Source organism: Corvus hawaiiensis, chromosome 17, assembly GCF_020740725.1.
Source record: "Corvus hawaiiensis isolate bCorHaw1 chromosome 17, bCorHaw1.pri.cur, whole genome shotgun sequence".
Classification (NCBI taxonomy): Eukaryota; Metazoa; Chordata; class Aves; order Passeriformes; family Corvidae; genus Corvus; species Corvus hawaiiensis.
In genome coordinates this window covers 14,226,872-14,239,420 of record NC_063229.1, presented here as the reverse complement: position 1 = coordinate 14,239,420, position 12,549 = coordinate 14,226,872, and the positions used below count along the sequence as shown (strand labels likewise).

Sequence of the window (12,549 nt, the reverse complement as noted above, 5' to 3'; positions counted from 1 at the left end):
GCAAACCAAATATTAAAAAAAAAAATTTTAATGACAAAATATTTAAAAGATGACAGGAGATTGCAGCTGCCTCCTCCCCTCCTCCTTATTTGTCTGGTCTTGACACCACAGCCTGGGACAGCTCTGGACCAGTCCCTTCCTCTGTTTTCAGTCTTGGGCAGCAAGAGAAGAACAAAACAAAGGGTTCCCCACGCAGCCACGGTGTCCCAGGTCAGCGATGTCACTGAAGCTCCTCATCCATCTGTGCTCCTGAACAGGGAATTCTATTGAAGGCCACAGTCAGGAGTGTTGCAAACACAAAAGTCCAAGCACTCCCCCAAATCCTCACCCTTTTTACACCCAGTGGTGTAATTTAAAGCCCAAGCAAGGCACCGAATCACCCAAACTTCAGCAAGCACCTTTGCAGGGCTGTCTTTTCCGAAGCTGTGACACAGAGAACACCAGGCAGCTTTCCTCGATGCTGGCTCCGGAAACGACTGCCAGAATTGCTGTTAAATGAGGAAATCCATGGAAATAAACCTGGCCTTTGGGCAGCCCTTTTGGCACCGTGGCTGGAAGGGCATCCCCAGGGAAAGAGCCCCGAGGGCACAGTCCTGGGTGGCAGCAGCCACAAAACACTGGAATGGGCTAAACTGAGCCCCTGCCCTGGCAGTGCTCCCTCCAGGAGGAATTCGTCATCATCCTCTCTTTTGCAACGTAGGGAGCACTCAGCTGCACTCTCTGCTGTGTCATTGCTCGTAGCTGCTCTTAGGAAACCTCAGCCACCAATGTTTGCTGGAGGCAGCTTGTTACTGAGAGCTTCTCGAAGCTCCAGCCTCAGCTCCAGGGAGCTACTCATCACCAGGCTCCCTGCTAGGGGATGGGGAGAGCAGGGGGAGTCTGCACAGCTTGGCTGCGTTCACTCCTCACGTCCCACTTCACAGGGAAATTAAGGAAGAGATTTCCATTAAAATACCTGCCCTGCTACAGAGGAGAAAACATGAGGCCCAGATCCTAGGCTGAATGAGCTTCCTGCTCTGCTTTTCATGGAGTGAGAGGGAAAGGAGAGCTACACTGAGGGGGAAAAAACTATCTTGTAGTGAATATAGGAATGAGGTGCCCTGGCTTCGCATCGCAGCTCTCCACTGTGCTAAAAGCAGTGTTTTATGCTCTGACACCTAATTAGCCAGAGAAGGAACAATAACCCACGAGGCAGGAGGTGAATTTACAGCAGATCTCTGGACACCCTGTTAGCACAGAGTCTCTCCAGACCTTCCACACAAGCCTTTCAAGCTGGCAAGGCTCAAAAAAAGAAAATCCTAAGTAATATTATCACTATATATTGTACCTAGATGCATCTATTATGCATTTATATCAAAATTTATTAATAACTAATACACAGAAGATAATAATACAGCACAGATTCAAAGAGGGATTCAGGAGAAGAAGGAGGGGATTGAAGGTTCACTCTGGCCCTCTGCAGCAGTTTTGTGGAGCAGTGACACAAAACCCATCTGTGAACGAGGGAGCTCCTCAGGTCAGCCTTGATTGCTTGGAGGTTCTGGCACCTGCGTCCTCCAAGGCACTGACCTGGAAGAGCAAGGCTGCAGAACATTTTGGGAAGTTTCTAAGCAGCCACAAAAGTGTGAAATCAGCTGCAATTCCATTATTTCTGCCATCAGAAGTGGTGCAGGATGAGTGACAGATGTAACCTTTTCATGACAAGCCCTTTTCTTGTCAAGACAATATTCAGAGCAAACAAAACCTTAAACCTCAGCTTCTGCTTTTATGCCAGATAGGAAAATGTGCTGTTCAGAAACATCTAACTATAGATTATTATTAAATTCAAAGATGTGTAAATAACCTTGTACACTTCAACTGAGAAGAAAAAGAAGGAAAGAATTGGTATGAATAACTAGTTGTCACTTCTGCTTTCCATAATAAATTCGTACAAGGTTACACGAATCATATTGGCTTTCTAAATCTGTTTTGCTTTCTACATCAAGATGGTTCTGTTTCTGACTGAAAATATTCTGTATTGGCACCCTGTAGTCTGACATTACTCACAACAGCTGGATCACATTGCAAACTGCAGAATCTGGAAAAGGGAACCTCTCCAACCCAGAAGAGCATTTAAATCCCATTTTACTGTTGAAGAGCAGCATTTCGGAGGGCAGCAAATTCCTGGTCATCCCCAAACCATAACAAGTCAGTAAAGACTGCCTCACTCTGTTCTAGAAGTTATTTGCAAAAACAATGCAGATAAAAGCTCAGAAGTTGGAACTTTTAATAACCACAGGACAGCATCTTCCACACGCAAAAAGAATAGAACAGGAAACGCTTGGAAAAAAATAGAACGGCAGAAGTTAGACCTAACTGGTAAATAAAATTAAAGGATAGGGTCTTGTTGTGGGGCTTTTTTCTGTCGTGCTTGTCTGCAAAGCAGCAGCACTGGACTGCAAGTACTGCAACAAACAGAGGCACTTTAACATTAGCAGAACAATTTGTCCCCATATCCATCCCTCCACAGCAGCTGACAGCTCAGTAAAATCATCTTTAAAGCTTGCCAGCCTCCAAAGCCTCACAGTTCTCTCTGGTCCAGGAGTGAGGTCAGCAGCAGCAGCAATCAGGTTTGAAAAGGCCAAGTGCACCCATCCCTCAGCGCCACACAGCAATGAGATTTGTGAAGCTTCCAGGGAGATGAGGAAGATATTCCAGGGATATTTGGCCCTGATGGAGCTGAAGAGCAGAATGCAGCTGGCTCAATCACGTCTGCTTGTCTCTCACTCTGTAAATGAGAGAACAAAGCTGACACTGAGCATTATTAGTCTAAAGCACTTAAAATCCCTTTAACATGAAAAGCATCTGCAGGTGCTGGTAAGTGTTTTGCAATCAAGTCTGCTTTGTCTCCTGTTACCCAGGGATGAGAAAGAAAATTGTCCAAAATGTCCCAAAGTTGAGTCTGTTTAAATTAACCTTTTAACAGGCTGAAATTACAGAAATCCTCATCTGAAAGCCCCCTCATTGCAATCACGATTTCGTGCTCCTTCTCCTCACTAATCACAGTTTGGCAGGCTGCCTCCTCACCAGGATTGAAGGAAAATTCAGTGGATAACATCCTAAAGGATGCAAACTCCTGGTGCTTGGCTTCAGCGGGGATTCAGTTGGGTCAGGTGAGCATTTACTCTTCCACTTTGAAAATCTCTGCCAGCAACGTGGTGCAGACAAATTTAACTTCCACTGGCCACAGCTGATGTCAGATTCATTCTTGCCTCAGACTAGAAAATAACATTTTTAGCTATGGGCATGACTGGGAGCTGTAGGAACTACAACTCCTTGGAAGCAGACCATGGAAATCTTTCCATTACTATATCTGATACCTGATATTGCAAGTGATCCTGAGGCCTGTGACTCTGACAGGACTAAAATTGCTCTTGGAAAGCTGTTGCCTCAAGACATTGAAGAAAAACAGCATTTCAGTAGACAGAACTTAATCACCTGTGTCTTTACTTTGGTTTCATCACGTCGGGTTCTTGTGAGGCTCCTAATTCCAGATTTTTTTGAGTTTTACAATCATAATTTGTAAATCATTTTATATAATTTTATATATTTTATAATCATTTTGTACAATCATAGGAAACGCCCCAAAGTGTGTTTGTGCTATTTATAACAACCAGTGATCTCTCCACGTTCCAGTGAAAAGCAGCAAACGGGTTTTTTGTTGAATTAAGTCAACAGTCAAGCAGTTCACGTTGTACAAGCCATGTGCTGAATCAGATCTGAAGTTTCATTTGTTTTGTCAAGTATCCCTTCATCAAAAACCTAAACTCTACTGAGGCAGCTCTTGAGCACCGAACAGCTCTGCAGGTCAGCAGAGCGCTGAGCAGCCACCGTGGAGTGCCCAGGCGATGAATTCCAGCCTGTGTTTACAGATATTCCCAATCAAAGCCCTAATGCACACTCCAGAAATGTGCACAGAATTCAAAACCAGCAGAGCTTGCTTTGCTAAGATAAAATATTTCATCTTGTAAGTCCTTTTCTATAAAGAATAAAGGAGAGAAAAGCTCTTCAAGAGTTTTTTGCTCACTGTTTTGGCTGCTTGGAAATACAGGACAATAATAATTCCCTGCTGCATGGGAGAAACCATCTGCTTATTATCCTCTAATTTCCTTTAAATTTTCTACTTTTGTCTGGCAGAAACTCTTGTTGAGAAAGAGTGAAAATTAAGGAAAGTGATATGCATTTGTCAGCCATTATCATCTTAATCTCATGTCAAGCGTTAAACAAGATTTTTCATTCAACAACCTCACAGGGGAATTCTCTTAGAAAATTCCATGCTGCACATTTAGCAGTAAATGTTACTTTGTCTTTACTTTTCCCTGAAGATTAAATAGTTTTACTAGTGAAAAAACAACTGAGCAATAATAGCATTAAAAAAAAAAAAAATCAACCTTGCTTTTTAACTGCTTTGTAAAACATGGCAGAGGGTTTTACCTCAGAAAATTGTTCATTTCTGCTGGTAGCTAAAGCAGCCAAACCTTTGCTTTGCCTTCATCACAGCCAATATTTCATTAACTGTGCTGACATCCTCTTATTTACAGCTCATTTTTCTTAGAAATGGAGTTATTTTAGGAAAGAACATGAATGAAAGTAACATAAGAGACATCACAATAAATCTAATTTCCACATTTAACCCATTGCATCCTTGTGGGCTCGACGCAGGTTGTCCTGACATTTTTTTTAAGGGCTGGTCATGATTCTTTTAAAGATCCATCCGCTGATGGAAGGACACAAAACTTTCATTACAGATTCTTAGGCTAGATAATAATTTCAAGTTTGGAGTCTCACTCAGACAGTGAAGGGCAGCCCTGGCACGGGCAGATAAGCAGAGATGATGGCAGGGCTGTATCAGAGGCTGCTGCTAAAGGAAAGGTCTGGCAGTGCCCAGAGCACTGAAAGCACAGGGCAAAACCCTGGCAAATCCAGCTTTGTGCTCGTGAGCTCTCTCGTCTTTTCTGGCAAAGAAAGGAATGGGAATTGGGTCTTGCACACCCCTGGCAAGGGCACTGATCAGAAGCCCAGAGTACAGAACAGCTCAGAGGCATTTTCCTCTGAATACGTTCTAAAAGGAGGAGGCTGCTGATAAATATTGTCAAATTTGGACCTGTTTTAACTTCATTTTCATGAGTTTTTAAATTATCATTATAGAAGCACAGGGGGGTGGTGTTTTCCTCAGCAAAAACTGTCCTAGTTAAAGAACAGGTTTTAACTGCAGCAGCAGACCCAAGTGCTGGCGTTTGCACACAGAACCAGCACGAGTTTTGAACGTGAGATGCATTCCAGAAATTTTCTATTTCTCAGCTACATGAGACCCTGAAGCCAATCTCCAGAACCCACCTCCAGTAAATCACTCTGGAGGCTGAAGAGCTCTTCTGCAGTCAGAATCACAGTCTGGGAGGTGAAATAAAGTGAGCATAAACCAGCACGTCTCTATAAACTTCTGAGGGTGTGAAAACTCCTCCTGAGAAATACTCAGAAGAGGGTGATTGTGGAGGCCAAACCTACAGAGATTTCTTTACCACCTCTTTGATCACCATAGCTATGAGAGCCTGAGTCATACCAGGTTTTTGAAATACACATTTCCTCTCCTTCTGCAAGGAAAAAAACAGGCCAAGGATTCTGGCCTGGAGGCTGAAAGAGCAAAATATGGGAAGGAGATACAATATCCATGATGGGGGAAATGAACAATGGTGTAAGAGATGTTCTCCCTCCCAAGCACCCATTCTCCCCTGACCTCCGGCCCCAGCTGCTGCTGGACTCAAACGTGGCATGAGAGCACAGCCAGGAGGTGACAGTCGCATAGCAACCACAGGGACAGCAACCAAGGACTTCTCTCCTTCACGCACCAGGGGATGAAAAAACAACAGGTTTGGGGTTTGAGTCCAGGGAATAAACAAGAACACAGCTGAAGGAGGACTCTGCTCCCTGGGTGTCAAATAAATGTACTCTCACAATGCCTGGAGAGCAGGCTGTGAGTGGGAACATTAGTCATGGACTGCAGAGCCTGAGACAGGAGGTGAGGAGGGCAGTTCAGTCACTGATTCAAGCAGAAGGTGACACTTCCTGGACATTAACAGAGCTGCAAGCAAACACTCGGGTGTACCATGAGCTTCCTGACTCACTCTGAGCCAGCAAAGCCCAAAGATCCCAGCCTTGACTGGTCCACTCAAGCTGCACCTTTTCCGTCGTGGATTCCACTGACAACAGCCCTGAGCACAGCCCAGGCTGCAGCTCCTTCCCTCGAGGCCTTGGGCAAAGAGCTGGGAAGAGCAATGGACAAGGCAAAACTTGGGGAATCCACAGAGACATCTCCCATCCCTAACTCTCCAACCTTCTCCTCACCAGGTTCTTCTGAAAAGGGGACCTAAACCAAGCTATTATTTCATTTTATACACCATGGCTTGCAGCAATGCCCTGCTCTTGCTCTGCTCTCCTACCCAAGAGGAATGGACTTCACTGACTAAGAGACTGAGGATAGGAACGTGTGACATCACTTGGGCAATTTGCCACCCCTCAGGGGCAGTGCAGCACTGCCAGGACACAGATCCACTGCAGCGCCGGAGGGGATGTGAGAGCAGCCTGCCTGCTCTGCACTGCCATGGTCCCAGTCACTGCCTGTATCCCTGGACACAGAGCAGGAACTGACAGCTGAGGAGCAGCATCTATTAGACGAAAATAGAAAATATATTGTGACGTTTCAGGTCATGGAGGTTTTCCAGTGCTGAGCAGAAAAATCCTTTTGAAAATAAGGGCTCACATGTTGCTGTCTTTTGTGCAGACACAGCTTCTTCCCCTCTCTGCACAGGCCTCAGAGTCACTCTGAGTTTGCTATCACGCAGGAGGCTCTAGCCCAGTATTTTTAGCACTTAATGGCCAAGCTGATAGTGCCATTAATCCACTTTGGCGTCCAACATTCAATTTCCACTTCAAATTGCACCTCAGTGCAAGCGGTAGCTTGTCCTGCTGCCACAAACATTCAGAAACTCATGATGCAACACATTTAATGACTTCCTGTCCCAGCTGAAAGGTGGGGGAATCTGTAGCTGCCTTTTGAAGCACTGTGGCACCAAGGGATGGAGCATTCTGGAGTCACCACTTACAGGAACAACAGAGATACTGCTGGCACTGCCCAGATGGGCAAGACAGGACTGGAACGGCCCAGCACTCCTGGGAAGTGCTTGAATTGTGGGTGCCTCAAACAGAAGAGCCTCTCCATCAACAGGAAATCCAGAGCCAAGCCCAGGAGGATGCTGCTCCTCCAGGGTGAGCTGTGCCTTTGGATCCTGTCCTTGCCCTGGGGGGACACGGCCTCCACCTGCCACTTCAGAAGAGAGGACAGAGCTGGCAGGGAGGGACATCTGCCCGGCTTTGCCAAGATGGGCTCCTCCTCACCTGGGAAAACAACATTTCCAAGGACATTTGCAGCCATTCTGCCCAGAAGTCACTACCCTGGTGGTGCACTCCATTGGCCCCAAAAGCTGGCAGGAAGCAGTGAGGCTTCTGCACAAAGCAGAGGTTGCTGCTCCAGGCTTGCATCCACACCCACCACGCTCGGATGGAGGGAATGTCTTTTCCCCACCATGGGATTAGAGGCATGGGAGAGACAGTTTGCTGGTTTAAGATATCTGCTCTAAAATACATCACTGCGAATTTAGGAAGAGACTAATTTCTTTAAAACATTACCTTGTTTTGGGCAAGTCCCCAGCTATTTAATCACTTAAAATTACTGTTCTGAATCTTGTCTTTGTAAAACTGTCAAATTTAACCTGGAGGTTCAATTTGAGATTTGTTGCCTCTTGGTATTGGATTATGGGTGCATGATAATAATTCTGCGGGCTCAGAATGAAACTGGGAGAAATTGGTGACTTTTTTTAGCTAACAAACCTGCAACAGAAGCCCCAAACATTAATCTAAGTGACATTGCACGGCTTTAGTTCTAAAGTACTTCTGCAAAAACATGAGTTGGGAAGAATTTAGACATCAGCAAGTGTTCCTAAAAAATCAAACTAAGAAAATTGCACCACAGAAATATAGAATGATTGCAGTGCAAGGAAAATCTACCTTATGCTTGCCTGCTAATATGTGATAAATGAAAATCTCCTCGGTCCTGCAGAGGTTTAAATGGGCACAATCCCAGTTAAGACCAGTCTTAGTGGCCACTCAGGACGCTCAAACGTGCACGGATGGTGTATGAGCATCCTGCCTGCCCCAAACCTTCCCAAGGGCAGGCAGGACCCGGCTGCCCGGAACAGGCAGAAACTTCTACGGAGTGAAATCCCCGTTTTCCAGAGCAATTTTACGGCAAATCCGTCGTGCTCGGTATCTGCAGAGGGCGCCAGACAATTTCGGATGCGCCGGGATGCCGCTCCAGGTGCTCCAGCTGTCACTCACAAAGGTGCTCGCTCTCCAGTGGCCAATGCTCGGCTCGCAGGATGAAGTAGGAGTTGGTTTTTCTTTCTTGCATGTATAAATCCCTTAGTTCTCTTCTCCTTTCTTCCCACTGAAATAGCAACAGATGCTTGGCTGAGCTGCAACATGCTGGCAACCGACCTGCCCCAGCAGACACGAGAACTCCCTGCTTTTAATCACCAGGAGAGCTAAACCCAGCAGCGTCCTGCTGCTGATTCTTCCCTGCAGAGAAAACTGTCTGCTGCCTACAAGCTTCGAAGCTCACTTTCTTACAAAGGGAAGAGCAGCCTGACATACAACTCACTGTAAATGCAGACTTTTTGATGTTTGCACTTGTAAAAGTGACTAAAGTCCTGCTTGATTCCACCCCATATGCACAGCAGCTCTTGGAAGGACTTGTTTTCCTTTTCCTTTTTTTTTTCTCTTTTTAACCTGTGCTCTCTCAGGTCCACAGTCACTGGTGAATTCAGCTCCTTTGCTGACAATGAACACCACACACTTTGCATTCTCATTTCAGCCCGTGCTGCTTAACATCACTGAAGACTTCAACGACTCCATCCTGAACAACAGGAGTGGCAATGGATTTTGCGAGCAGGTGTTCATCAAAGCTGAGGTCTTCTTGACTTTAGGGATCATCAGCCTCCTGGAAAACATCCTTGTCATTCTGGCAGTGCTGAAGAATGGGAACCTGCACTCTCCCATGTATTTCTTCCTCTGCAGCCTGGCTGTGGCAGATATGCTGGTGAGCATGTCGAACGCCCTGGAGACCGTCATGATTGCAATCCTCAGCAACGGCTACCTGATCATCGACGACCACTTCATCCAGCACATGGACAATGTTTTTGACTCAATGATTTGTATTTCTCTGGTAGCCTCCATTTGCAACCTCTTGGTCATAGCCATTGACAGGTATATCACTATTTTCTATGCCCTCCGTTACCACAGCATCATGACGGTGAAGAAAGCCCTGACTCTCATTGTGCTCATTTGGGTGGCTTGCATCATCTGTGGCATCATTTTCATTGCCTACTCGGAGAGCAAAACTGTCATTGTGTGTCTCATCACCATGTTCTTCACCATGCTGCTGCTCATGGCCTCGCTGTACGTGCACATGTTCCTGTTCGCCCGCCTGCACGTCAAGCGCATCGCGGCGCTGCCCGTCGAGGGTGTGCCCCCCCAGCGCACCTGCATGAAGGGCGCTGTCACCATCACCATCCTCCTGGGGGTCTTCATTGTCTGCTGGGCACCCTTCTTCCTCCACCTCATCCTCATCATCTCCTGCCCCATGAACCCCTACTGCATCTGCTACACCGCGCACTTCAACACCTACCTGGTGCTGATCATGTGCAACTCGGTCATTGACCCGCTCATTTACGCCTTCAGGAGCCTGGAGATGAGGAAGACTTTCAAAGAAATCGTGTGTTGCTGTTATGGCATGAGTGTGGGACAGTGCATGCTGTGAACACCTGGCTTTGGGTGGAAAAAACACGCCACAGGTGTATAAGTATAAATATATATATGTATATATTGAGATACAGAGCAGTTCACTTTAAATGCAGTGCCTGAAGGAAGGGTGCAGGAAAGACAAAAGCCTTCTACATGATGCCTTGTTTCCTACTTTTTAGAGTGAAAACCAATTTCAACTGAATTATTTGAAGTTTTTAAAATAGTTATAACGGAAGGAAATCCAGAGTGGCTTACAAAACAGCTTCAAAAACTTACTGGGAAAAATGAATCCTGAAAGGGACTGCCATCTTCTAGAGACTGAGATAATTTTCCCTCTAGCATTCATTTGTGCCTGTTGCTTTATCTCTGTGCCACTGCCAACGAGCCGGTGCTTTCTAAAAGATTTCTTTAGTAACCTCTGTGGAAAGCTATTTTTCAAAACACCAACAGGTAACAGCATTGTTCTACACCCACACCTCTGCCTTTTAATGAAAGAATAGATTGACATTTTTGCTCCTTGCCATAAAGCAGCCTGAGTACAATTTTCAAAGGGTGAAAGCAAACATTTCTCTTGCACTGAAATCAGTTATCACTACAGGATCGGTGACAGTGTGACTTCAACAGCTGCCTGATAGGATTGACTCATGTGAAGGCTTTTACATTATTTGTTGTGATATAAGAGTATTATATCCTTGAATTTTTAATTATTTTTTTAAAGCTGGAAGGCACTGATCAATGTGGTATTTGCTAAGTTCATAAAAAGTCACAGAAGTCTTCTTTTGATAAATCCTCACTAATGAGACCCACAGATCTGAATATCAGAAAGAGCCAAAATGCAAAATACCTTGAATGTAGCTTTGTGTAAAAGCTGCAGGGAGTCATTAGAAATGTCCACCTGTAAGTTCAGCACCTGGAAGAAATCAGATGTGTGTGGCAGAGAGGACTTTGTGCATTGAGAAATAATGTCCTGGGACAGTGTCTCCTTACTTCAGCTTTACACTGCACTCAGGGGCTGGATCCTCCTGCCCCGGGAACAGGAGAGCACCAGGGCTGTTTGCCATCCTTTTTGCCATCCTTTCCCAACCCTGTGTGTGTCACTGGCATGAAAAGAAGCACCTGCAGCTACAATAGTTTCGTCTTTGCCTCTGCTTTCTGCAAGAATAAACCCTGTGGGTGGCCTTCAAACAGCACATCATCCCTGAGCAAAGGCTGCTGCAGCTTGTGCTCGACACAGGCACGGGCAGTGGCACTCACAGTGCCAGGCTGAGAACACTCTGAGCCATCCTAAAGGCTGCTACCACCTTTCTGGTACCTGCTTTTAGGAGGGGAGGTATCCCCAAACCCTTAGAGTTGTCTGATTCTTTCAAACATCTAAAAGATCTTATTTGACTTAAAACTCTTTTATTCCCCCCACCTTCTTGTTTCGGAGTTGCTGGGTTGATTATATTATTATTATTATTATTATTATTATTATCAGAGTTATTTCTGGGGTTTGCCTCTGCCAGGTGAGAAACTGTTCCTGCAGCCCAGAGCTCCCCCAGCTCCTGTGCCCCCAGCTCTGCCCCACACTGGTGCTGGTGTTTCAGTGCCAGTGGCTCCAGACCCAGCCCTGCTGCCCGTGGGGAGTCACATTTCACACTTTGCACATCCTGGCCTCTGTTTGATCCTCAGCATCCGACAGGGAACAGCCCCATTTCCCAATCCTATGGGCTGTATGGTTTTCCTGGGGCCAAGAACCACCTCTCCCCAGGCTCCAGCCACACTCTGCCCATCAGCACAACCAACCTCACGTTCCCTATTCCTCCTGTCCTCTGATCACACCCTGAATTCCCTGAGTTCTCACTTCCTCCCATTATCACATCCTCCAGGCTTCCCCCTTTCCAACACTCTGTTCCAACACTTACCTAATCCTATAACCCTTAATTTAAAAAAGGCTAAATTTTTAAAAAAGCAAAACCAAGATCACTGTGGAGCAGAACAGGCACAAATGAAAATTCTCCCCATTTCAGGATGAGACCAAAGAAAATCCCCCCAGCTGGCAAAGCCAAATGCTTTCAGCCTTATCTGTGTGTCACAAACCCCAGCTGAGCAGTCCCAAGATGTGCTCTGTTAGCCCAGCCTGTCGCACTTTGCAGCATCTGATGTGGGGCGCGGAGATGAAATCAGCACAGGGAACCACAGAACTCTGGTGGCGTGCAAAGACTGTGCGTAGCTGTTGTAAAAAATCTCTGCCTGTTCTCAGTGTTCTGTATTTTACACTCTGGAGCATGGTTTGCCATGATATTCCGCCTCAGGTCGTTGTGGATTTAGCTCTTGTTGCACCTCATGTCCTACTTATTTCTCTGATGTCCTACTTCTTGCTCTTTTAAAAGCAACAAGACTGATTCATACCGTGCTTTGCCTTTAAGCGAAACATACTCTGCTGAATAAAATCTGAAGAGATCACTGATAATCGTGTTTGCTTCTGTCAGAGCAGCACTTCACATCAACCCAGTCTGGGGGCTGGCTCACAAAACTAGAAATAGAGTCTAACACTGGGCAAAAGCCTCTTAATTCAGAGAATTGGGGAATGGTTTGGGTTGGAAGGGACCTTAAAGATCCTCTCACTCTACCCCTGCCATGGGCAGGGACACCTTCCACTATCCCAGGTTGCTC

General features: G+C 45.9%; 1 protein-coding gene across 1 annotated transcript; it reads left to right on the top strand.

The window, feature by feature from the left end:
• The first annotated feature begins 8,545 nt into the window (after positions 1-8,545).
• On the top strand, positions 8,546-12,346 carry MC3R (melanocortin 3 receptor). Its single transcript, XM_048321448.1, has one exon. It carries the CDS (start codon positions 8,933-8,935, stop codon positions 9,908-9,910), a length of 978 nt encoding a protein of 325 aa, XP_048177405.1. The 5' UTR covers positions 8,546-8,932; the 3' UTR covers positions 9,911-12,346.
• Positions 12,347-12,549: the final 203 nt, after the last annotated feature.